The sequence below is a fragment of the Merops nubicus genome, unplaced genomic scaffold (assembly GCF_000691845.1).
Source record: "Merops nubicus isolate BGI_N331 unplaced genomic scaffold, ASM69184v1 scaffold10922, whole genome shotgun sequence".
NCBI lineage: Eukaryota > Metazoa > Chordata > Aves > Coraciiformes > Meropidae > Merops > Merops nubicus.
In genome coordinates this window covers 2,736-30,461 of record NW_008594255.1, presented here as the reverse complement: position 1 = coordinate 30,461, position 27,726 = coordinate 2,736, and the positions used below count along the sequence as shown (strand labels likewise).

General features: G+C 37.1%; 1 protein-coding gene across 1 annotated transcript; it reads right to left on the bottom strand.

Annotated features, from left to right (window-relative positions):
- Positions 1-27,726, bottom strand: NUP133 (nucleoporin 133kDa). The gene is made up of 25 exons (XM_008935701.1): positions 27,618-27,726; positions 26,714-26,817; positions 26,172-26,279; positions 24,262-24,393; positions 22,893-23,063; positions 22,080-22,235; positions 21,901-21,971; positions 21,186-21,333; positions 20,192-20,339; positions 19,333-19,490; positions 16,812-16,900; positions 15,625-15,788; positions 14,272-14,366; positions 13,926-14,150; positions 12,908-13,030; positions 12,348-12,447; positions 11,102-11,344; positions 9,763-9,896; positions 8,398-8,556; positions 7,318-7,453; positions 5,624-5,742; positions 4,071-4,151; positions 2,761-2,825; positions 1,053-1,141; positions 1-238 (listed from the first exon to the last, which is right to left on the bottom strand). Exons 1-25 carry the CDS (start codon positions 27,640-27,642, stop codon positions 102-104), a joined length of 3,180 nt encoding a protein of 1,059 aa, XP_008933949.1. The 5' UTR covers positions 27,643-27,726; the 3' UTR covers positions 1-101.

Genomic DNA, 27,726 nt, shown 5'->3' with positions numbered 1-27,726 from the left:
TTTTATTACAAAGTTTTAGCAAAAACCTGAACAGAAGGTAAAAAAAGTATACATGAATTTAACAGTTCTTTAGAAAAAAATACTTTAAAAAACAGTGAGAATCACGCTTGTCCCTGAACGTAGAGCTCATAGTTTGCCTTTAACACAAATGCGAAGCAAGCGTTGTGTTTCAAGTTGCCGAGTTCATTTGCTTGTAGCAAGTCCTTCACCTCTGGCAAATATTCACTTAACTGAACTCCTACAACACAAAACCTTTTATTACGGCACTGACAAAAGTACTTCAGATTAGCAGTTCAGATAATTTGTAAGTAAACACCTGTGCCTGCCTCAGAGTTAAATTACTCTTTTGGAACCGAGATGATCTAATTCTATTACACATGTTAAGAAATACAATAAAGCTTAAGTAGCCTGTAAAACAGATTCAAAAAAGGTATTTCCTATCCAAACCGAGTTTTGCAGTGAATCTATGGTTAAACCTAAAATCCAAGTCATACCTAACATGTCACCAAAATAAAAAAAAAAAAAGAAAAGAAGAAAAAGATCAGTCATAAAATAAATATTTCTATCATCAGTTGCAATATTTTGGTTTGGGGTGTGAGGAAAAAAGGAAAAGAAACAGAGAGAGTTTTACACACCAAACTAGAACTGTTCTGAAGAGCTTAATTTTTGTATTTTTGACATGGGTCCTTCTCTGTTCTGGAAAAGGTTCATATGCAGTAATATTTAAAATGGACCTTGACTCTAAATTGCTCCCCCCTCCCCCCCAACCCCCTGCTGTAACTTCCATGGCCATAACTTCCCATGGTCAGTTTTACCTACAGTTTTGAGGATACTAAGATTATAACCAAGAAAACTGCACATCTCTGATCCCCTCCCTTTATAAGGGACAGGATTAGCTCCATAGGACTGCAATTATCTATTGGAATGCATATGGAAGTTTTTATTACTCTGAGAACTTATTAATGCTACTTCTTACATATTAGTGTTCATTATAAGCAGCTTTTGAAACAAGTGAATTTCAAGCAGCTCAATTACACTTAAACACACTTTACCTTCTTTCAATAGTTTTTGTAGTATTTTCACAAATATACTATCTTTAGATGCTTCAATTGGATCATCTTTACCATCCAAACTGAACCACCTGCAAGTCAAAGAATAATTCATGTAAAGAATTGCATGAAGGAAAGCAAATGAAAACTAACAGGGGAAATTATTCAGGAAATTAGATAAATTATCAAAGAGGATTAATACATGTTCGTACAGAAATATAAAAATAACACATTCAAATTTCTTCATAGAACGGGTTGTCAAGCATTGCACCAGGCTGCCCAGGGAAGCGGCTGAGTCACCATCCCTGGAGGCATTTAAAAGACATGTATGTGTGGTGCTGAGGGACATGGTTTAGTGGTGACCTGGCAGTGCTGGCCTAACAGTTGGACTCAATCTCCAATGTCCCTTCCAACCAAAACCATTCTGTGATTCTGTAAGTGGTATGACTTTAATTCTGCGGGGAAGAATGTGAAGGAAGGAAGGAAGGAGGGAAGGGACAGGGGGACCTAGGGAAATGAATCGCTCAGGTACAGAGAAGAATGGTGAGGACCCTGCCAGAACGTCAGGAGCACGCGCAGCCAGGCTCACTCTTTGTAAGCCTTGCTGGACTGGAAACTCGGCCGGGACATCAGGCTTACCAAAAACTATTCAGTGCAAAGTGGTCTCAAATTGCACCTGGTTAACTAACAGAGTGGCCAAAATCTTGTCAGCATTACATACGACTTTAAATGTTATGTCCAAAAACTGTTCTGGGACCAGGGTAGACAGGACATAAACCAATCATTGGAGTACTGCTATGTAGGAGTTCTGGATTCTCCTGTCTTGATAATAATAGGAAGAAAACACCTGGAATAGCGTGAAACTATTTCTGCATACTATTTGTGTCATAAGTGACAGAAACTTAGTCAAGCAACTAGGAATTTATTTTCTACAGGCTCCTGTTCTTCGGAATCTATCCTGTGAGTGTGATACCAAATGCTGCTCATCCCCACTTGAATCACAAATGGCACAGTGCATTCAGAATGCATTCATTCTCTCCCTATCTTTTCTTCCTTAGGTCCTCTTGGAACATGGATGTGAGTTAGAAAAGCTAGACAGCTTCTGAAAATTAGAAAGGAAAGGGAGGAAATGTCACTCAAATTATTTAACTTGGGAAAGAACGGCAACACTGCTTGATGAGAAGATTCTTCTGGCTAATTGGATTCAGCCCCTGTTTGGTGTTGACCATGCACAAGTGGCTCTTAGGCAGCATTTAAGGCTTTGACCACTTGGTCAAGAATGCAGCTTTAACTCAAAAAAAGTCACAAACTTGTCAATATGGCTCAATGGCCAAAGGTAAGTGAAATAAAAGTTTGCAGGAGTGACCTGTGCACATGTTGCTTCTAAAAAGCTTCTATCTTGATATTTCAAAGGGGAAAAAAAAGTTTCAGCATTGGCCTTTTCTTTTACCTTAGCACAAGGTTCAAGAATGAAAAATGAATGGCTATAGTAGGTTGGCAGTCAGTGAGCTAAGCAAACAAAGCACTACAGATTTTTTTTTAGTTGTTTCATTTTATAAAGACACATTCAGATCACATTCTTTATACTTTACTAAAACTATACTACGAAATTCAGTCTTCGCAGTGAGCTAGAAAACAGTATACTAATATATAATTCTGGAGAAGCTGTGTCACAGGTATTCTCAGTAATTTGTATTTATATTGGACTTACCCATCTCTTTGGAGAGCCTTGCAAAGAATTTTAAGTTTAAGATTGTTTACATCCACTTCCTCTTCCTTCAATTCGTATAAGGAGAAAAGAGAGGTAAGTTGGAAGTTTTATTATTGTTTTATAAAGAAAAAAAAATTCTCATGTTTTTAGAGTGACATTTATTTTATTTAGATGTCAAACCCCACTATGGTTGTCTCAGTGCTCATGAACACTGTTCATAGAATTTAAGAGGACAACTAATTTAAAAGACAACCAAATAAGTTCATTCATTTATTTTACTGCAAAATATTATTATTTGGACTATTTATTTTATAAAAGTGAAGGGGGAAAGCAGGGAAAAAAAACCCACCAAATACTCTTTTTAAACTCAAGAGAACTTACTCAGAGTAATTGCTACTCTAAGCAGTAATACTCTTTCCTGATACACAAAATAGAATATAGTACTAAACACTGGAAAAGTAAACATATTCATACATAAAGCAAAAAAATTAGTAGTTAAAAGTAATGTTATTGAAAATTTGATAGTAGAAATGCAATTAAATACAACCTAAAATAATTTAAAGATTTGAAAACCCATTTAGAGATACTTATATTTATCAAATCAAAGTTACTGAAGAACAAGTGGCACAATGATGTTTACAAAGCACTGCTACAGAGACGATTTTAACTTGAAGCCCTACCCAGACTAGGAGGAATTGGGGAAAAATCTGAAAAGAGATCTCATTTTCAAGTGGCAAGGAATTGTTTGTTTTAAATAACACAACTTTAGCTTTTTAGCAAAGACTGGTGTTTATTCAGGTTTCATGCTCTTCAGAAGATTTATTCATGCTTGTTTGTAAAGAATTACTCCTGATAAGCTACTAGATCACACAAGACATGCAGTGAGACAGCAGAGAGCAAATCTGGGGTTCAGTGTTATTTACATGTTAAAAACCTGGTGACTATCCCACATTATCTTAAGATAATCAGAGAAACTGGCATTAGGGAAGACAAGAAGTAAACTACTGAAAATAGACGATCTTCATCCTGTTTGGAGAAAGCCTGTAGGGGAAGCAAGGCTCTGAAAAAAAATTATAGACTATAAATGGGAAGTGAAGAAGAGGAGTGTGATTTTTCTTAAATGATCTAAACTGTATTTGGTATTAAATCTCCAGTGACTTAAAAACAAACTGAAAACACACATCAGGGGATATTTTTAGTTCATGTATTAGCTTAGGGTACAGTAATTAACTACAGCACCATCCTAGCTTAATAATAAACACATTTTTTAAAACTCTCCAAGTTAGAAATCCTTCCAAAACTTTTCCTACCTCGTCAATATATTCCAGCAGGTCAAGTGCTTTCTTGAAGTCATACTCATTGGCCCTTCTGTTCTCATCACATATGTACATCTAGGATATGAGAGATTAACATAGAGAATTATTTTTAGCCTACAAACTAATGTAACTGATATCGTGGACAACTCATTGTGGGAAGACCACCATGTATTTTCCACTTACATGACCTCCTCATGAAAATATGTCTTGATTCAACCGCAAGTATTTTTATAGTAAGGAATATACTTAAGGTTTTAGAGCAGCATTCCACCTACATGACAATGGTCTGTGGACAAATGATATTGGCTATAAAGCTGCTAGGTTTCAAATTTAAATGCCATTTAAGGCTGTAACATTCCTGGACTATTGTAGCCAGAGCTCAGCTCCACAAATAAGCTCTCAGAATTATTTTGGTAATTAAGCTCAAAGCAGTACTTAAGCACAAGTACTGCCTTTCACCTTTTAAAAACAGAAAAGTTTGCTATCAATATTTCATCATGTCCTCCCCTCTGGTTCTAAATTAGTACTTCAAAGGAAAATTAACATTAATGCTCTTTTTGTTTACACTTTCAGAGTTTCATTTTCACATTGCCAGTAGCAAGTATGGACATTGGTTTGACAATACAGAAAATTCAGAAGGAAAACTGTCACGATGCCAGCGCTTGCCAAGTCCTGAGTGACACTTCCTGCTCTTCCCTGCTCCCACAGACAGCCTCACTTAAAGACACGGGTAATGAGTGCAGGATCTGCTATTGGTGTTGCTCTAAGAAAATTAGGAGAATCTACAGAACACTATCAGCTTCTGATTATCCACAGGATTACAGGAAAGTCAGGAATTGCAAAACTGACACCTAGACACGACCTGATTTGTTTGACTATGTATCATTGTCAGCCACTGAGTATTGTGTGTGCATCACCGGATGGTACAAATGTGCTGTGAACAAGGCAGAAGGCAGACAGGATAAGGTTCCTGGTTCCTGGCTACCACCAGAAAGGGGTGTGGAAAAGGACTCGGCACTATTAATGACCCCAGTACTGGAGCAGTTCATGGCTTTGTTTCACTATGGGTTGAATTTTGGGGAAAGGAAAAAAAAAAAAGTGTAGAAAGACTTTGGGTGCCTTTTTACAACAGGTGACCAAAAGCCTCTTCTAGCTTCTGGCCCTTTCTTTTTCCAGATTGCAGAATCCTTCCCCACTAAGATGGAATTCTTTGTTTCTTCTGCCTTCCAAGTTCTGACCTATCGAGAATGTAATAGAAGGCAAAAATTGTCTCATCCAAAAACTGGCATAGTAAATCAGTTTCTGGCACTGATTTGACTTGCTTTTTCTCCTGCAGCACACATTCCACAAGAAGAAATTTGAACCAAACCTAGCATTCTGAAGTTTGTAGAAACTAAGCAAAGATAAGCCAATTCAAATAGCAGATCTTCAGGTGCTTGGCAAGTCATCTAAGGGATCTGCTATATGAATTGGTTCATTTTATTGCACAGAGGCAGAATTCATACTGGAACTTTACCTGTGTACTGAAGGAAACATGAGATACTTACCTCAATGAGCTGAGATACAGACAACACTGGCATATCGTTGAGGTTCAACTGTTTCTCTGCCAGCAGTTGTTCAGGAAGCGTCTCCTGATGTAACAGAAAGCGTTCCTGTTCTGATATTTCTTGTAGTCATTTAAGGAAATGAAGGTTCCATGTTATTAAAATGTAATGACAAATTACGTGGCACAGTAATAACTGTCAAGTTACAATATTATTCAGGTCTATAAGTGTTTGTCATGAAGCATTCTGTTTGGTCACAAATTTTCAAAGCACAGAAACACTTCCACCTCAACACTGTCATCCTGGTGAACTGGTTCTTACTTTCCACTCAGGTTCCCAGTGTAACGCAGACTGGTTACTCTTCATTTTCCCCTCAAACCCGCAAAACGAACACATAGGATAGGAGGGAAGCTGCTGCACTAAGTAGGAAAGTAAGTCGGTTGTAATTTTTATGAGCTACGTTTTAGTTGATCTGTGCCAAGGACCTGCTTCATCGCATTAATTTCTCCTTTTTTATTGCTTTATTTTCCAGCATGATCTGTTTCAGGATCAGAAACTTATTAGGCTGAAACAATCAAAAGGGAATAATTTCAGCCACATTATATGAACCCTGCCCTCCCCACCCAGTTCCACTGCATGGAAGAAAGGGCAAAATAATTCTAAGGAGCATTTTTTCTGTTCAAATGGATAAGCAAAATGTGGCAGAAATAATTATCAATAGAAAGCTGCTACACAAGGAGCCTAAGTTTTAAAAGCTCTGTCACGTGTCACATAGAAACATGGAGCAAAGTCCAGAACAAATTTTGCGAGTCCACTAGCCTACTGAAATAAAGCTTTGATTTCCTCGCTTTTCTATAAAAGCAGCTGAAGTAATATTTCAGACCTTCCCCCTGGTGGCCAGTGTCAGCTTAACTGTTGGTGTCGAACTGCTTTTCACAACCTCACAGCACCATGGGCTGCAGCAGCAGTACCAGGAAAAGGGGATTTTCCAGAGTGCCAGGCACAGCAGAGGGGTGGTAACGATGCGGAACAGGTTGTTCCTGCTCTCCCAGGTAACGCCCTGGAGCATAGCATAACATAAGCTGGAGCATAACAAAACACTGCCCCTGTGCCTTGCTAGATACAGAGAGCAGCAGGCTTGGAAAGCAGTTCTTCATCACCAGTGTGTGCATTTTCAGGTACATGATCACAATACAACATAGTTACTGGATTTCCTTGTACAGCCCAAGAGTCTCAGGACCTGAGACAAATTCCAGGCTGAGCACTATTCAAACAGGCTTTAAGAAAGAAAGTAATTTTTAACTTGCATCTGAAACAGAAAATGCAGCTTCATGAAAGCACGTTCAGTGTGAATGGTTTCCAAGCTTCAGCCACTTTGGAACTGTCTGATGACAACTTAAAATACTGTGCAGCTTATTTATGCCAATATTTAGCATGTGATTAAAAAAAAATGAAAAGGTACAAATTTCCCATGCTCATAGTCCTAACACACAGGTGACAGTGAATACTGAAGTTACTGCCTTGCTCTGTCTTCCTCACCCTTCCTGCAATGAGCAAAACCCATCACCACATTTATCCGTACCACGTTATGTTAGAGCCTTCAGACTAACCAATTAACAATCTGCAAGAATTAATATGATTTTAATTCAACAACTTCATTAGTCTGTTCTTCACTTTACTCAGCTTTTATATCTTACCTTCTATTTTCTCTTGTAGTATGTCTTCTGAGAAGTCAGATGCCAGTGCAGCTAATTTGCTCAAGCCAAGAAGGGTTTTCTTCTTTGCAAAATATCGGGTCTCCATGTTTGCTAAAGTCTGCAATGTTCTGTGAGCCTGAAATTAATAACAATGTCAGAAATCAGTTTTATAAGTTAACAGCAGAAGGTTAAGAGATAAGTATTTAATCTGAACTGCAGTCTCACAGCTATTTAGTATTTGTAATATTATAGCCTTTACTTTTAAAAGTTATACAACTTGCACATTAAAACTCTGAAAAGCCTTCTTCAGGAAGAGCTCTTGACCTCCACTCCAATTATATTAAAAAAAATAAAATCTTTCCAGTACTACTCAAGAAAAAACTGTCTTATTATCAAAGGATAAATGGAAACTTCACCTATAGTACCTCTGGGATCTTATTCAAGGCTTTGACAGAACAATTTTGCATGCAGATGGATTCATTTGTTAATTCAGGAACTTGGAAAAACAGAATTCTGTGTGTAACTGCTGCAGTAACCAAACACGCAGGCAAGCATTTATTTGTCTATCTAAAAGTTTCTGAGCACTTACTCAGAAATAAACTGTCCAGACTGAATTACTTGTATATTAACTGATTAAAGTAATTGGTATCTTTTTTACCTTTAGGATACCTCCAAATTCCTTTATTATAAATAGTCTTGAAATATAAATTTTCATTTCTCCCCTTGCTGGATAATCTGAGAATACTATTGATAGTCACTGTAAGCACACAGTTCCATCGAGGTATTGATTATGTAGCCAGACAAATCTTCCCAGATAAAAGCTATTAGTCACCAACCCAGGATGCCAAGCAGCCCTAATTTCCATTCCCCAGAGCAGTGGCTTACATGATGTAACAGACAGTGCCCAGAGAGCAGCTTTTGGTATTCCACTGATCATCTGTGTCATCTCTCCCACCACTCACCCAGAGAAGCTGTCTTTTGATGATGAAGAGTCATAAGTAGATAATTTGCCTCCTTGAATATGTACTTGACCTGTTTAACATGTGATACTGCAGTTTGGTTGTATTTAGGAAACCCTACCTTTTGCAAATCCTGACTGTTGATGTCATGTAACCAGCTCAGATGCTCATGAGCTTGCAAGAAACTGGCCAGCTGTCCATGCTGAGCAGCAGGCAGAGAGAACAGCTTCCCTCGCTTTCCTTTCTCCAGATACCAGCGAAACAGGAAATCTGAAAAATTCTGAAGATAACAGGAATACAAGCAAGTTTTTAAAGTTACATTTAAATATCTTATTTTTCTTCTAAGGCAAAATGCTTCATAAAATACAATTGGTAAGAACATGTTAAGAACTTGCTTAACAAAACAAGATACACACACTCAAAAAATTCAGTGTTGATGAAAAAAACCCTTAAGAACCCCAAGAGAAACAGTGTTTAAGGAATTAATGAGCTACTCTGGAACATATCCTAATACACACAGCACCCTCCGTTGGAAGTGAAGGAAGTGCCAAATGCAAATTCTTCACATTAACCCACAAGAATGGAAGCAGGTATCACATCAATCACAGCTCTTGTCTTATTTTTTCACCTGTTCCTTTGCCCCCCTCAGTACCTTGTGCTTACTATTACCTTTATCCTATTCTTTGGCAGTGAGTATTTAAGCCTCACTATTAAAAACATTCACTATAATTTCTGTTGGTTACTGATATTTTTTGGTGTTCTTATTAAAACAACCTTTCTGTACTCTCTTTGTCAGGAAATCTGCAGACTGCAGGATTTCTCTTTCCATAGTTTTTGTTGAAAGCTGAACAAATTCACCTCACCCAGTCTCAAATTAGGAACCTTTTCTGCCAGTTTCTCCCACTTCACATAGTCCCTCTTGACTTTTCCTTAAGCTTTCCAATTTTTCAGAACACTTAGAAGGTTTTACACAAGATTTTAACAGACATTGGAAAAATTGTCCACCCTAGCAAGACAACAACACAAAAGAGCACAGCAACACCCCTACCTTCCTACTCTTCTTAACTTCTTCTCTATTTATATACTTAACAATCTCATCATCCCTTTTGGAAATTATCCTTAAATTTATATTACATCAGTTTAATAAAACAACACTACATTGGCTACAGCACCTCAGTGAACATGTCACAAAATGCCCAAAGATCTTAGGAGTGAGACAAAATTTCTGAGGCATGGAAAAGGTCCCATGAAAAGCCACTGTTCATAGAGCTAGCATCTGTATTTCTGCTGACTTGTTTTGCACTCTCAGGGTAAAATACTCCATTGAGTTCTGCACTGTGAATATTGACTTCAATTTTCCACATTACATGTAAATACATATGCATTAAAAGAACAGGAAAAAAAAAAAAGAAGTCAGAACTTCTACAACATTTCAAGTGCGAACTTATGAGAAAACACCATCTAAAGGAAACAGAAAAAAAGTTACCTGATCTGCAAACTGACTCATGTAACGCTGCAATCTGGCCTGGTTGTCTGTCTGCTCACACATTTGCACGAGGATATCAAAGTCACAGTACCTCTCTGCTAAAGTAGCCGCCATCTGATACTGCCCCAGGGAAACTAAGCAACCAAGAAAAAGAATGTACAGCCAACGATGACCTTGTTTGATGCAAGAAGATTACTGAGAACAGAGACCAAAGAAACATTCTCCTAGAGGATACATATCCTGTGCACGTGCAAGTTCATATACCTGCCAGCTCTGTCCCTCAGTACAAGAAGGAAGGAGTTTGGAATACTAAATACACAATATACATATACTAAATACCCAGTATACATCCCATTTTCTCTAGCATCATCTGCTACTCGTGCACTGGGAGGGGGGAAGATTTGACCCATGACAATATCTGTAATAGTAGCCACTTAATTATACAAAGTATAAAAGCACCAGGCAAAGGCTTCTGATTAAAAAAAAAAACAGAACAAGTAATGGCAATAGGGTTTGTATCAAAAATATGTTATTCAAACTTTTTCCTTTTGGTTCAGTTATAAATATGTAGGAGTCAGCAGAACACTCAGTTTAGTTTGTAAGGAAATGTGAACTTCAGAGAGATGACATGTTATAATGATGTAAGATGTATTTAACAAGCTAACAGAGCCCATGAATGTCAGTAAAACTGAGAATGATAGTTTAAAAGACTTATTAAGAATGCTACAAGGCAGTGACTATGAGATACTATCTATATAATTAAATCATTCATTTTTAGTCTAAAAAAAAAAAACTTTAAAAAAATTACTAAAATGTATTTAGTCCAGGTTATTGCCACTTAAAAAATGGGCTTTGCTGTCAGTGATTTGTTAAAGACATGATCACATCTGAGACTTTAAACAACAGGTCTGATTATTAAATCATCAAGAATCAATAACTAACTTTTTCCAGATGAACACATAAATTTATATGTCTAAAAGCTTTTTTAGTCAACTTGCAATGATATAAATACTTAGAAATCCAATTGTAGGCTATTTTCAGCCAGGCAGCACAGGACAAATTCCTTCCAGAAAACTATAACAAATTAGCAAAAGAAAAACTCGAGCAGTGACCAATCTTACTAGAGGTATGGATGCAGGCCTGGATGCAATTCTGTAATCTGCGTTTACTTTATAAATATCTCCTTAAATCATAAAGACAGCCATTTATATTCTCCAAGGGCGACCGTGGAGAACAAATAGAATTGATAAACAGATGCCATTTACTCTGCCAGATCTGCATCCTCTCCTCATGGAAGGGAGCATTTACTCCTCGCAGCGAGGAGAACCGAGGTACTTACGGAGAGGAGAGAGGAGCTCTGATCTTCTCTGCACATACTCCATTTCCAGGCTGCTGTACCGCTCTTGGTCGGCAGGGCGGTCCACAGATTTCAGCTGAGAAACGTACCCATCTAGAAAACAATCCAGCAGTGCCACCAGCTGATCAGCCACAATGCTGCGGAGGCGACTGTCTGCCTGGGGATACACCATCTTCAGGATGATTCCATGCTGGCGTGTTATTGCTGTACGAAGGCCACTACACGCTTGGGGGAAAAAATAACCCGCAGTGAGCATTAGAACAATAATACTATCACCACAGGAATCTAAGCTGAAGTATAACAAAGACATTACTATGTATAATTAAAAAAAAAAAAAACAAAACCCAAAAAAAAACAGAAAGAAAAAAGCAAATAAGCAATTTTAATTTTAAAAATCAAAGCAACACTATAAAAAACAAACCAAGCCCAAACAGACACATAGTCTCATCTACCTTTAAAAATTAAATTTGCCCAAATTGTAGTAAATGAAGAAGAACAGAAACAAAACCATCTCCTAAACTACACAGAGCTACACTATCAATACCAGCTATTTTTCAGAAAAGCATCACTTGCACAATCTGTAAGCAAAGCAGAGAATACACACAAAGAAAAGGCAACCTCTGTTAACCTGATTTAAATACTTGGATGTAGTCACTGATACATAACATGCCAAAATGGCTTGCATAGGTCCTCCTTTTCAAAAGATTATCATCTTGGGAGCACTAAATAAGTTTTTTTTTTTTCATATTTGGAAGCCAGAAGGAAGCCTAAGCACCAAGTGAAAAGTGCTTGATTCTGCAAAGACTTGTTCTGATACTTTTTCATGTTATTAAACCATACAAAGGGAACACAGTTAAGAAAGTGGAGAATGATCAGTCCTTTTAAAACAGAGATAGATAACATTTTATCTTTCATTTTCATGTTATGTAGCCTATACGTTTGTCAACCAGAACAAGTGCATACAAAAAAAGGAAAAAATTAGCTTTGTATTCCTGAATTTTGGGTAGCCAGATTTGCCATGCAATTTTTAATGAATTATCATCAGTACTGGACAAAACTGAGTCATTTCATTCACTGAACAAAACCTTTAGCTTCCCTTATTTTTACTGACAACATTGTTGCAGCTTTTCGGTGTTTAACATTGAAATTTAAATTCTTGTGTACTGAAATTCATGAGTACTTTTATTTAGGATAGATAATGAATGAGCTAGTAATAATAATTTCTCACCTGTCCATGGGATATATTCAGGTTCTCTTTCTGGAAGCTCTCCTGTTTTATATAAAGAGGCATTAGACTGACGATACCGAATGGCAGCTTGCAGCATGTCCTATTAAAAAGGCAAGGACATAAGTATTTTAAAGTCTACCTGCATATACACAAACCATAAAACACGTTGTCTTTTCTAATTCTGAAATATTCTTCTAATATCCCCCCTTCTTTCTACACCACCTTCTCAGTTGTACAGAAGTTCACGTACTGCACAAAACACCTTGGTGTTTCTGCACAAGAAACAGCTCAAGCATAAGCAGTTCACTCTTCGCTATGTGCTCAATGCTTCCACAGCTTCCAGCAATGCTGAATCGTCTCAAATTCTCTTTAGCAGTGGCTCAGGAGGAAAAGAAAAGTTCTGCACAAGACCGTCTTTCCCTTCCTTACTGTATTTGGGTGCGTGGAAAGCGCGTTCAGTTTTGCTCTCATGTCAGTAACGCAGGCGTGCTGCACTCAACTTGTTGAGTGCTCTTCAGTATTTACCTCCCCCAAACACGGTATTTAATGCAGTTTTATACCTTAATGATGTTGTTCACATTGACAACTATCTGGGCCCACTCGGTTGATTCAATAGGCATATCTTTCAAGATTTGTTCCTCTTCTTCTAGTAAGCATTCAAAGATGGAATCTATCTGCGACACCTTCAGGATAAAAAGAAAAACTGCACTGAACACAAACATACCCATTACCAGCTGATACCTGAAAGCCAAGTTACAAGAGCTGTATAGAAAAGTAAATATTAGCAGATTACCATAATAAGTATTACCAGATCAATCACCAAAAATACTAAAAGCTATCAACTACTCAAACAGACAATGAAATCACCTGCTTACGTTTCATACAATACTTAGAATACAAGAATTTCCTTCTTTCTGGACTTAAATCCAGAAGAAGAAAAAAAATCCTCATTTTTGAAGGCAATTCCATAAACTTTCATTAAGAATATTCCTCTGTATTCTTCTGAAACATTTGACAACAGAATCTTTGTTAGATAAAATATACTGGATAACATATCTGCTTGAAAATAGCAGGCTATTATTTCTATTTCCTTTTCTCCATTTATTTTTCTCCATTAGCCCCTACTGTCCTCTACAGGAAAAAAAAAACAAAAACAAACTTTCAAAGAACAAATGTTTTGTGTATAGTTCTTCTCAAGAAGGAAGAAGTGCTTGATTGGAACATGGTATAAACTCAGAACTGGCTTGGATTCACAAACATTAGAAAGGACAAACAGTAATAAGAGACTGAATTGATACAATTCTGTCCTGGACAGCTCAAAGCAGCTCTCCTATCTGGAAAGCCTCATACTCTTCAGTTTATCCCTGAAAAATTATAATTTAGCATATGTCTTCCGCTACATCAGATTTGTCAGAATTCGTGTTTCATCTGCAGTATGCAAGCTAAAGTGAGGAAAATGCTACTACAACGTCCCTATAAAAGGAAATTGTGCAATACTGAACTGATCTATAAAGCAAAAAATTTCAAAGTACGCACTAAAGCACTGCAACTTTTACTACATGAAATATGGTTTCTTACCTCTCGAAAGAAGACATCTGCAGGGGTAAGACTTGGTGGAATGTCACACTCCCTTTTGTTTAATGCCATCAGTATAGCAGCGTTCACTAGATCAGGCAGCCTGGAGTGGTGGTTCTTGAGAACAATGGCCGCTTCGAGCTTCTCTGCGTGCTCGCAGAGCAGCAGCCGAGTTGCCATCGGCAGCCCGCGTGCTGGGAAGCTGCCCAGCCGTTCAAACACACCCACCTGATGTTGGAATTTAAAAACAATGCCACATGCACTTTAAACAGTGTTCTAGAGGAGATACAGTAAGACAAAACAATACTCCTCTGTGTGTGCTGACACCAAAAGAACAGTAGAATTTTACCTGATGAAGAAACTCCATAAAGAATTTATGTGCTTTTGTCTTATCCTCTAGCTGATGAAGAAGAATGAGAGATGTGTTGCTGAAACCAGCTGCTTCTAAAAAGATTAAAAAAAAAATCCTAGATCAGAGCAGTTGATACCTTCATTTCTTTGATAACTACCTTTTTTACCTCCAAGGTAAATGTATTTCTATAAATTCCTATAGTTTTATTGTACAGGTACAGTTAAAAATACATGCACACGTATTTATATATTGCTTACCATGCCATTTGTAATGTGGGTTTTGAAATCCATCACAGCTGAAGCCTTTTAAATCAAGTATCCTTCAACCAGTACAAGTATTCTGAAGCACTTAATTCATTATGCTGCTAAAATAGCAGCTCACCAGCTTATTCAAGTTTTATTAAGATTCAGATTCAAATTTTTATCTTCATTGTGGACTACCTATTGATGAATTTATTATGCCCTAGACCACATCCACTGGTAAGCAAAGTGTTAACAGGCATTCAGACCTAATTGACTCTCTGTTGCCTGCACAATTCCAGTGCACAACAGAAGTGGTTGCCCAGCACTGCTCTACTTTTCCTCTTCCCCACATGAGCTTACACCTGAAAAGGCAGCTAACATTTCTGTCTGGACAATCAGGTCCTTAGAGGAGACAGTAAGGATGATGGAAGTTTCCTCATGAGTACCCTCACAAGTATCTCACCTCAGCAGAATTCTCCAAAGCCCAAATTATTTCCCTATTTCAGAATTTATGTATATTCTAAGCATGCTTTAAGACGAAGACTACCAGGATATAGAAACTTAGAAGAACCACCACTATGAGCAAAATCAGCACAACTGTTTCCAAGAAGCTATCAATTTTCACTTCTTTCTTTAGACAGGAATAAATGCAGATAAGCCACCAAATTAAAAATAAAGTTGATTCAGAAAATACCATGGATCCGATGCCTGACAATTTCTAACTGGCTGGCACACAGGAAAATAGTGGAAAACAGTTTAGGTCTATTCAAGGAATTGTGGAAACACTGAAGTGGCACAACCTGCCCATTCCACAAAGTATTCTTCTTGAAAATGTTGTCTTTGTGGCTTGTGTTTACTATATGGAGTCAAGAACTAACCACAGCAGACTGCAAGTTTATCTGGCAGTCTCATAGGATGCATCTCTTAGCCCTTCTGGAAATAGATCTTGTGGTGGTGGAGGGTAAGGGACATCTATGCCTTTTTTGCACAGCTTAAGTTATACTTTTATCTAGAGTACAAAAGAAAGTTTGTCATCAAAAGCACCCCAACCAAACCAAAATCAAACCTCAAAAACCTGAACAAGAAACCCTCACACCATTACATTTACCTTCAGGTACTGATTCAGCCCATCTTGGATCAGAGGCAGGGTAATCGTCAATCAACTCCACACTGATCTGAGTCACTGCCCTGTCCAGTTCAGCATCAGAATCCAGGTCTGCATTACTTGCAAACAGCTGAACTACCATGCTTTGTGCATTAATTATATCTTTCCTGAAATAAAAGGAATATAAAGTATGTGAAATAAAAACAACAGATAGATTATAAGAACAAGAACACTCAATTAGTAGGATTTTCTGACATGCATTTTGTAAAGTGTTTTAGATTTATAATCATCAAGCATTGCTTGGGCTATGTTTAATTATGAATAAAAGGTATTCTGATTTGACAGATAAAAGGTATTCCAATTCTTCTAAAGCAAGTAGGCTGCACAGTCTACAAAACAAAAAAGCAGAAGCCATGAAGTGTTTTAAGTAACTTTTTATTATCCCCATTATTATTACTTATGAGAAAAGATTCATCATACAGAGCTAAGCCTGTATATCTCTGGGAGCTAAGTCACCAGATTTCTATTGCTTGTTTTAAAACCCTCCCAAGAGTACATGTAAACACTCAGAAGTGTCAAGAGATTAAAAGCTCTCAGGAATATGCTTCAGTAAATATAGCGCATTATTCCTAGTTCTTATAATTTCAGAGAATCCTATTCTAGTTAGGTCAGTAAATAAGAAGCATCCAAGTCCTTAAAACGTCCAGTTACGAAGCTGTACTGAAGTACTCTACGTAAGAAGTGTGCAATATTCACAAAAAGCAATGATTTGATTTTGTGGCTAAAAGTTGTGGTATTCTGAGAAGGGATACTGCGATTCCAATGTATTATCTGATTTGGAAATAATTATATTTTTCATGAGACTTTCAGAATGTTTATATGACCAAGAGATCTTGAAATAAAAACCAGCAGTGCATCCAGAAGTTGCACAAAGGTTTACTTTTAAAAGCTGGAATATACTGAATCTTCTGTTAAACCACCTTCCATTATTTGCTATGCATCAACTGCTTGCCCATTTGGACAGGCCATTGCTACATCTGTTCTGTGGAAGATTTTCTCCTTTCACTTTCTCACACTATTTTTCTGGAAAACATCTGAACCAATAACATACATATCAAATGATGAGATACTCAGATTGCCTTCAAGAAAAGCAAACAAGCAAAGCTTCAAAAATCAAGTGCAATTTCTACCTGCAGTAGTGTAGAAAAGCGTTCTTCAGTGATTTGGACTTATCTTGACCTGTAACTTCTAGCCTACTGGTTGTGTCAAATGCAGGACTCTGAAAATGCAAAGTCAGAATTTCAGTTGAAAGAGCAATATCAATCTTCATTATGGAATGGAAAGTTTTCTAAAGTAGCAACAAAGACGTAAAATAAAAATGCCACCTGGAAGCAGTTGTGTTTACTAAGCCAAACATAAGCCCCTAGAATACATTACAAGGACAGTCACAGAGTGGTTTGACCTCAAGCATTTTAATAAAATCCACACAAATTGCAACAGAACTGAAACTGACTTATTTCACCAGCCCAGCTTTTTATGGAGGTTTAAAATATTTTAACATTCAAACCCACCATTTTTGATAGAATTTTAAAAGGTATTCCTGAGTGCTATCACCCACAGAAACAACGTAAGTGTGTGGTGGTACAGACCCCCCACACCCTGGGCCACCTCTGGGAAAGCAAAGCTTTAGGCCACTTGAACCTCATAACGCTGCTATGTTGTTTTGCACAGAAAATGGGCTGAACAGCTGGGAAAATCCTGGTGGCCAAAGCATTTCTGTCTCATGCACCCACATGGAACCAAAACAATCACCTCACATTCCCCAAATGACAGCAAAATGTCCAGTCCAGATACAGCACCCCCAGCTGTATCTGTTGCTCCTGTATGTTCTGGACAGGGAAAGATCTCAGCCCAAACTGGAAGAGCCAAGCTAGCCTGACAAGATTGATGGCTACAGTGGAAAAGTACCAAATAGTACTGACCATAGTCAATCATTCTGCCACTCTATAAACAGAGATCCTGAAGGTGAGGCCCACTGGAGCTCTCCAGGAGCTCAGCGGGCTGTCTTGGCATCTCCTCCTGAGCTGGGAACACCTCTCAGACTCAGCTCTGACCATCCACTGGATAGTATACTGTAAGTATTGTTAGTTTGTAAGTTACTACATTATTGGTGACATACTCAAGTTGCTACTGTCTCTTATCTCAAAAACAGTGTTACACCAAACACTCCACTGAAGTCCCAAAATCCCCAGGCATAAACCATGGATCAACTCTGGGACAAGGGGTAGACCTCACCTTATTCTCTGAAGGAGTCTGGAGGGAAAGGGGGTCTATTCTGAACCTCGTGACCCAACAGGAGGATTTCCTTTACCTTTAATATCCCCAGCTTCCCTAATACTCTTAGTCATAAACCATTGGCCAGGTGTAACGTTGGATCCGGCCACACCTATGCTCTTTGTGAAGAGTTCAGAAAGCAAAGGGGTCCAGCCTGAAACTCCAGTTACTTGACAGGAGGGTCACCCTTAGCCTCCACCCTGCCTTTCTCATTGCTCATCCCCATGTCAATCAGCCCAGCCCAAAGTCCAAATCACCTTATGGTAATCACATTGTTTCTTTTAATCTCATATAAAAATATATTTTATATATATCAATATTACAATCCTATTGCTTTCTCTAACTAACCTGCCTTGTAGCAAGTAATGTAGTGACCATGCCATCAAACTGAACCTTAAATTAACTTTTTTGTTCATTTGTTCAGGCAGGTGATTTAAAGGGGAAGTGCTCCTCTACAAACTCTCATTACAAAGTGGCAGCATCCTATACCAGGGTTCTGTGACAACCTATTTAAGTAAAACAGTCATCTGTGACAAAGTGCAGACAAATCTAACTAAAAATTAGTTCATAAGAAAAATATAGTTCCATCTGAGCGATCACCACAAAGGTGTCCCACTAAAATACCAGTTAATAATAACTGATTTAAAAGGTGATTAAATTGGAGTAAGGATTGAAACTCACTATTACTCCATAGAAATATTCTCTAATGTATATTTTAACAACTTCTTCCCTCCCACTCCAGAGACATCATCAGGAAATACACATTTTAAACAAAACATGTCTGATGGTAAATAAGAGCTTAATGCACACTGTACAAAATAGCAATAAAAAAAATTTACAATATTTTAATAAGAAAATATTAATTAAAAAAGACATATATATACACACATGAGAGCAGAAATAATATCCAGCCACTCTATAGCCCTTCTCAGCTTAGCCTCCAAGCTTTTCACAGAATTATAAGGAAGAAAGTGTCTCTTATATGCAAGAGGGAACAGACACGGAAGACTGAAGAAACCATCTTGGTCAAAAAGTGAGAACAAAGTCTGAGTTTCTGCAGTAGTGTTACATCAGGCCTAGTGGCATAGACTAATATCTATGTGAAATAAAAATATGAATTTCATAGAAATCTCAACTTGAAAAGAAAAACAAAAAAAGTTACCCAAACTGGTAGATTTAAAATTCTTTGAAAACCACCTTTATTACAAGTGTTTGAGTCTCTATTTGGAAAAAAAAAAGAAAAGAAACAAAACCCCAAAAAATCACCAACTTTAAAAGTCAAACAAACCAGGATTTCCACAGTGAAAATTCAAAACTGCCAGAAAAACATTTTATTTCTACCCTAAGTTTTCAAACAGCCAACCAAATCACCATTACCTCACTTCTTGGTCCAGCAATAGAAGAGGACAGAGAATCTTCAAGGTCTTCAGGAAGCACAGAGACGCTTTCCCTGGACAAGATGGTGACAAGTCCACTTTTTTTGGCAAAGAAGATGGGGAGGCTAGTACAGGACCCTGCTCCTAAGATGCTATCTCCTAAAATAAGGGAAGAGGGGGAGGAAAAAAAACAAACCAAGCACCTAAATGCCACTTTAAGAACAAATTGCAACAGTTTCATAGATAATTATTAAATTTTGCCATGAACCAACCAACAGTAATTCACAACTGCACCTGACTTACAGAAATTGTGGATTCTATTTGCCACTCAAGACTCCCAGATACTGCAAGTTTAAAAAAAAAAAAAAAAGGAAAAAAAATAAATCAAGATTCAGGTGGTTTAGCCTAAGGATTGATGCATGTGTCCTACTTGAAAATACCTCTGAAGATCCAGGATGACACAGAGACACGTGACACAGGCACCTAGTATGAATTTTACTCTAAGTCTCGATACAAAAGTTAGCTTCAATTAAAAAAAAAATCCACAATGAACATTGGAAGAAAATACTTTTTTAAAAAGGCAAAAAATCCTACAACCCCCCCCTCCACCATTTCATATATCAAAAGTGGAGGTCTATTTAATTTTCACCTGCAACAGGGTGGAGTAAGCAATAACAGTACTGGATGTCACATCAGTGGTTTCTCCACACACCCATGAGAAACTTGCAACTTCAAAGACTTAATGAAGAGAGAAAGAAGCGTAAACATGATTCTGCTCTTTGAGAAATCTAAATGCTGTACAAACACCCCATCAGAAAGTATCAATGAAATGTGATCCCTCTGCCACCCCGGCACACTACCTTGTATGCCAAATATGATTTTCTCCTGTGGTAATGAAATTCTTCCAGTTCCAGTGGAACAAGCAAACACTTCATCTTCCTTATAGAGGTAAGCAGCATGGCTGAAGTAGTCTGGGACGAGCAGACAGCACAACACCTCCTCTTCTGACTGCAAGTGTCATATATGAACAATAGCACATATATAATCACAACCTTAAACAAACATCTAAGATTTTAAACATTGATCTGAGTTGCCTGAGTTTGTTTTAATTTTTAACAAGAAGAAACAGATACAACTTAAAAACCCAAATAAACCCACTTTTAATTTTCCCTAAAGCTTAAGATTCTTTTTTTTCCCTTTGATATATATTGAATTCTTGCTAATTTCACATGAAGAGAAAGCAAAGAGATCAATTACTCTACAGACTTTCCATTCTCCTTTCATCTTAAGATTCAATTTTAAGATGCTATTACAGGCAGGGAAGAGTGGAAGACGTTTACCATATAAAGTTAAAGGCAGAGTTTATGCTTCCAGGAGAGATAGCATAATCAGGGTAAACCAAGGACAACCAGTGTGTCCTCCCCTCCCAGCAAGCCAACTGTCTCCCAAGGACCAAAGTACAGCTTTCTGAATTCCTTGTCCTGCTACAAGAGTCTCAACAATGTGTTCTAAACAGATTGCATGAGTATGCTGCCAAATTACTCTCTACAAACTTTTACAGGCAGGATAAAACTGAAACCAAACCAGTAATAATCAGATGTTTGGAATTCTATTTTTGAGGCTTTTAAAGCTTTATACTTGAAAATGTAAAGCCTAAGCTTTACATACAGGTACTAATAAACATTAAAAGATGCTAGTACACATTTTCCTCAGAATACTATCGATACATAGTTCCACAAACAACTTTGAGATGGAAAATTTGATTTTTCTTTATACAAAACACTTCTGGCTGATTTATGTACAGGAATATTTTGAAACACTGCTGTCTCAGTTTCAGAGCCTTCATTTTCATACCTGAAAAGATGGATTATACTGTGTGACCTCCACAACAACATCATCAGACATCTGGTAGCCTCTATCTTCTACTGTTATCAGAGTGTAGTAGACAAGACATGGACGATCTCCAGGATGCCATGCTGCAGCAAGTATCACCAGCCCATGTCTAGTCAAAAACAGAGATCACACCATTGAGAGATGATTATTACATATTTTACTTGCTCAAGCTCTACCACTCACAAAACCAGATATTTAATTACAATCACAAGTCAATATTTTCCCTTTTCTTTTTTTAGAAAGAAAGACTATACTGTTTGTTCTTTCAGGTTGTTTTATTAACACTATTCATATTGGAGCACAAAACTGAATCAAGGTAGTTGTGATTTTAAGCAATTAAATTAAATACATGAGATAGTCAATTCTCTGTATTTGCTGGAACAAGCTTACTTGCTGTCTTTGTAATAACAGCAAACAAATACCCAGATCTGATAAAATGGCACTAAAACAGTGAAAGAAATTATTCTTAGGTAAAGAATTTGTAACACTAAAGAGATAATGACAGCATGAAGTATTGGGTAACCTAGTTATCTAATACGACATGCTTATTTTATCGACAGTGGCACTCAAGTAAAATTTAATTGCAATTACTCTTTTTTTACAAAAAGGTTTTTGCAAGAAAATAGAACACATTTATCTCATTAATGTTTTACCAGATGCCAGCGTACTCCCTTACCGATTCTGTTGCAAATCCATGTATTGTATATTTACTCCTCCTTTAATATCTTCATAGTTACTTTCAGAACCCTAAAAACAATGCATCTGATTTATATACATAAATAGACATCTGACATACATACATAAATAGAGTATTAATTAAACAAACAAACCCTTTCCAGGTGAGCTGGCTCTTACCCAAATTGCATCTGTAATATGTTCTTTCAGGATCCTGTTTATATCCCAGCTGAGAATGTAACGTTCTGATGAATCATCAATCTCCCATTTGTTAAGACTCGAACTCGTTAGCATATAAAAACTTGACCTCTCCTTATCCCAAAGAACACTAGAAATCTGCATTTAAAAAAGGAAAAAAATTAAAAAGTTAAAGCACAGCCATAATATTTGGATACAATAATCTACACCAACCTTCGTCCACAAAACAAAACAAAAAAACCTGGTCACTTCCTTGGGCAACCTCCTGCACAAATTACATTACATGATAAGAGTATTAAGAGAACTTCCAAGAGAAGTCTTATTTTATAGATACAAGATCATCTATAGTGAGTATGCTTCTCATACTTCCAACTTCTATAGAGTTCATTGACAAAGCTCAACCCAATCACCAACCCCGGCAATCCTAAATCAAGAAAGTAAAATTACAGTTTCCTGTTCAGTTTCTTCAAGTAGTAATCAGAGTGTCACTAGAAAGAGGCAGGACTCTGAATCATTGTGTACTCTTGAGGAAGTATTACTACATTAAGGGCTCTTCAGATCTGAATAAAGTCAGCATTCTCCTTTACAACACATACAGATTTATTTGGTTTCTGTCTATCCTTCAAATTTCAAAGAATTAAGTAACAAAAATTAGTTGAATATTGGTTTAGTTTTCTTTTTTCATCATCATCATTCATCCTTACACAGGCTTCTCTTTTTCCTTTCTTAAACACTGAGGGTAGAAATTAGAGAAAAATTAAAGCAGACTACTATATTAATCTTTTTCAAGCTTACCACAGCGCCATTTCCAGGAGACAATATACCCAGAAGAGAAGAAACCTTTCTACCAATTCCAGAAAACATGCCCTGACCCTGTGGCAGGGCATGCTGATGGATCTTGCCAGAATTATCTGGTATCAATCGAACGAGCTGGCCTCTGGAAGATGATAAGATAAAACTTCCTCCCTAACAAAAAGAAGAAGTAACTCTATTAAAAAATAAAAATTGCATTCCTGAAACAATAACATTGTCAGATAAAATTCTTTATGTCAGCTCATAAAATTAATCACTAAACAAGAACAAGACACAAAGCATCCATAGTACCTGAGAGCTAACAAACTTATTTTTTTTAAACGAAAGCATTTACCACATAAAGAGAGAAAAACAAATTTACCACATTAGTCTCTATTCTTGAATCAGTACAATATACAGCTCACACTATACTTTTCTAAATTTAAACTCTATATTTAATCCATCTCTACAGGCACGATATGTAACATTCATATGTTGAATTGCAAATGAAATTACATTCAACTTCCATGTGTGCATTTAAAACTTGAAGTGTTATTAAGCAAAGTATATACATATATATATATATAAATATTTAAATAGCATCCTATCCTACAGGACACTAAATGGACTGCATAACAAACCTTCTATCCAGCTATGTAAAAAAAAAGTCAGACAGCTGACTGGTACTTAGCACTGGCAAAGACACATTTTCTTACTGTGGCGTGGCATTTTTATCAGTGAAACTCCAGTTTAATAACAGAGCTAAAATTTCATCTAATCCTTGGAATCCAATGATGAAACACAGTGTTACTTTTACACTAGAAAAGTGTGAAAAGTCTTCAGTATTGTGGAAAATACTCACTCCACTGTAATTGCTCATACACCTCCTTTAGGAGGCAGAGGCTTGTGAGAGACCTCTCCTGCCTGTCCTCATGGGTGCATCCACATTAGCACTTAAATTAGCACCAGCAGGCTGCTTCTGAAGTGACCTTCTGCGAGTCCCCACACACTACCTGCTGGATCCCAGCACAGAGCAGTCTGTGTTTGTGTTTCCTTGAACGAAACACAAATGAAAAATGAGCTCTGGCCAGTAACAGACATTCAGCTCAGGAAGCTAAGGTACCAAACCAATCCTGTCAACCTTGTAGCTGAATCCTGCATGCTGCCCTGACTATTATTTATGACTACCTGTCATCTCTGCTACTTAAGATCATACTCATCAACAACCTCTGAAATCACTCATCAGAATGTTTGATAGTTTGCTTTTGCAACACTTATTGGAGATTTAGGACTGACAATGCAGAGCATGCTTTTTAATTTCTAAATTTGGAATTAAAGCAGTATTTGAATATAAATCATACTGTACTAGTACCTTTACTGCTGTTAAAAAACTGCACAGAGAGCCTCCGAAGTCTGTGAAAGTCTCTATGTAGGAACCTTCATGTGCAAGGTTGGGCCAGTAGCGCACGGAACCTTCACTGGTAGCAACCATTATGGCCAGAGACTTGAAGTGAGAAAATAATTAACAGAACATGCAAAAGAATAACAATCAGACTGCAGCTTTAACTAAAACACATCGTTTTACATATCCAGATTTTGGGTGACAAACACACAACAAAGGAGTAAATACATATGGATGCACATTGACAAACCTAGAACTGAATAGCAAAACAATTCTGTACCACGACTTAACACGTGTACAGAATGTCATACTCTTTTTTTTAAAAACAATATTTCCTACCGGTTCTTTCTCCTGATAATTCAGAGCCTGCTAGTAAAACTCAAACAAAACTTATGAGAAAGAAAACAGCCTGTGGAGAACTCCAGATGCCAAGAGTTAAAAGCTGCTATGGAAGACTTAAAATGTAGACTATAATTTGACAAAGAAACCGTTCTAGTGTCACTAAGAGAAATATCAAATCACATGGTGACTCTTCACTTCATAAAGACCTAAGCCCGTACTGTGCCTGGATCAGGGCTTCTGACTCAGGAAAATCATTCAGACTTCACATCCAGAGCATTACACAAGAGACTGTGTTCAGGTAGAGATTTAGACAGAAAGCAGTGTACCTATCTACTGGTTGTTGAAAAAAAAAACCAACCCCAAACAAAACCAATCACAAAACAACAGAAGTGCAGGTGAGAGCTGTTATTGAGCTCTTTGGAGTTCTTTAACTATTTTTGACTACACATGAATCTTCACAAAGAAAGCAGTTGGCTAATGACCATCATAACAATTTTTTTTTTTTTAAAATCACCACAGAGTGCACCATCCTTTGATTCCTGATCATTATTCAATAATCTTCATTTTAGTGAAATATTTTCTACCACTAATATTTCTACATCACTCCATAAAATCATAGTATCCATACACAGCTCGCAGGACAAAAAGAGGTGAAATAAAAAAAAATATCTTGGTTTAGGTATATTACTTCCTCTTAAACCTCTGGGTATGACTAAGTCATAGACCATTTAGAGTTTCATGAGCAAATCACAGGATAACAAGATTGCTTTCCATCATCTGGAAGTGTAAGACAGTAACAAGTCAAAAGAAAAGATAATATTGCACAGTCTGAGCAGCTTCTTCCTTCCAAAGACAAAGTTTATCCAGTTTTATTAGAGCACCCCATATATTAACTGAAAACCACACCCAAGCTGAACATGAGAGCTTCTTTTCTTTATGAAACAGACACATTAACATCTTTTCAGAAAACTTAATTGATCTTCAAACCTCACCCTCTAGCACAGTATGTTACAAACAGGAAAGTAATCAACCGAGATAGATTAAATCATCTGCTTGCCCAGTGCCAGCTTACTTATAAAGACCAGGCAAGGGGGGGATGCTGGTGGAAGGAACCAGAAAGGCTGGAGGAAGCTGGATTTGTTTCTCATCCACCTGTATTCAGAATTAAACCACAGCTAAACTTTTCCAGCTAGCATGCATTTAAACTGCACCTGTTTAGACCAAATATTTGAGTGCCTTGGTGTTTTTTAATACAATACTTATTACTTTACTTTGTTTTTTTGTTTGTTACAAAAGCACAACAGGTAATCCTTAGGAAAACTACTATTGAATCTGATCCTGTAACATCTAAATGGTGTAATTTGGAAAGACAAGCAGAATTTTATTTCAAACATATTTATTGCAAACTGTCAGTCCTGACCTTTTCAATAGACAGTACACCACCAAAAGCAGTTTTCAAATAAGCACCTGGTAGAACAGTACACGTTCAAAGTTACTCTGAAAGTATTTTTAAACACTAAAATGTAAAAGTTGATCACCTGCAGAGAAGGTGCTTCACCTGAAGAACTGAGACAAGATATAGCTGCTAAACTGGAACTCCACTGGAAGTCACTGGGTGGCAGCTGCAGTTCCTTGCACAGAGATAACTGTAAGGAAGAAAAAGATACCATAATAAATGAGACTGGAAGAATTTATTCCTCTGCTGTAAGGTGTTTAGACTTTTTGACCCTGCTAAAAATTAATTTTCAACTAGCCCAGACACTGTAAGGGAACCACGCTTTATCAAGATTACCTAACACAGGAGATATACCTATTAAAATGCAAAGAATCAACCCCAGTGTTAAGATCACAATTAAAAATAAAGAGAGGAATATAAAAATGTTAAGCTCCCTCAAAAGCTTGAGTTTCAGTTACCATTGTTAGTATGACTTCCTATCAACCCTGCTGCTTGTGGGGGAAGCCAAACTCCAACTTATAAACTGTTGCTTTAAAAAAAAAAAAAAACAACCCACCCACAACTGAATAACTTGTTCAACAAATATAAAATACAGACTTTTTTCCACCTTTATTTTTCAGTTACCTTAGCTACTGGAGACTGACCAATCTTCCAAATAATTAGTTGCTCCTTGTGAACTAGCCAGGCCCATCCACTTTCATCCACTTGAACGCTCAGCTGGTCATTAGCTACATAAAAGTAATTTTTTGAAAGCATTCAGATTTTTAAAACACTGTAGAGTAACCTTAAAACCAATAAATTTTTATTCTCACTTTAAAATAAGAAATATATTTTCTATTAAACTAAATTCCATGTTAGAATTTAAATGTATTTAAGATCCTATATTACTACATGTAGTTTAAAAATCCATTTGACAAACGCTCAGCTTTTGAAAGTGAAAGACAAGACAATCCTAGAAGCTACTTCCATCAGTTTGCAGTAGAGTATAATAGCTTTGTAAATTGGTCAGCAATTTTTAAAATTACTTTTAAGATATACATTTTTGGTTTCTCTTACAGCTACTACAAAAAAGAAAAACTTATCCATGGAGGAAAACTGTTTAGGAGATTGATTTCTTTGACGCAGGTCAAGTTTTGTATCACTGGGGCTTTGAGGAGTGATAACAAGTATGGGTTAAAAAAAAAATATAAATTAGAGCATCCACTCTAGGACACAACAGAATCAAAACAAGTGAAAAAGGTGAGAAAGAATTAGTAAGCAAAAGTTACTGAGAAACAACTATTTGGTTTCTTTATAGCCTTGGATTTTACAACATGTTGGTGAATACAGCACCTGAAAGGAATTTACATGCACCGATACCCACGGGAGTGTCCACACAATTATATGGCATAACTGACCAAGGCAGACTCAAACCGAGGCACATTTCAGTTTCCAATGTAAACTCAGCATTTAGGCACCATCAACAGCTTAGTGCTTCTCTCACCTGTCAATTTTCATGAGAAAAATAACAGATGAAATCAGTTCTTACCATCAGCCTTCTTCAGGGCTTCCATAACCTTAACAGGTAGAGAGGATCCAAAAGCCTTAACATCGTAGTTAATGGTCTCACTTGCTGAGGGATGCTGGATAACTCTGGT

Excerpts from the sequence above, each read along its gene's own strand:
- NUP133 (XM_008935701.1), bottom strand. The coding sequence starts at position 27,642 with ATGGAAGCCCTGAAGAAGGCTGATG. Across the intron at positions 20,340-21,185 it reads AGTATAATCCATCTTTTCAG|TCAGAAGAGGAGGTGTTGTG; the intron begins GTATGAAAATGA and ends TGACACTTGCAG. Across the intron at positions 16,901-19,332 it reads TTGCTGGACCAAGAAGTGAG|AGTCCTGCATTTGACACAAC; the intron begins GTAATGGTGATT and ends TTGCATTTTCAG.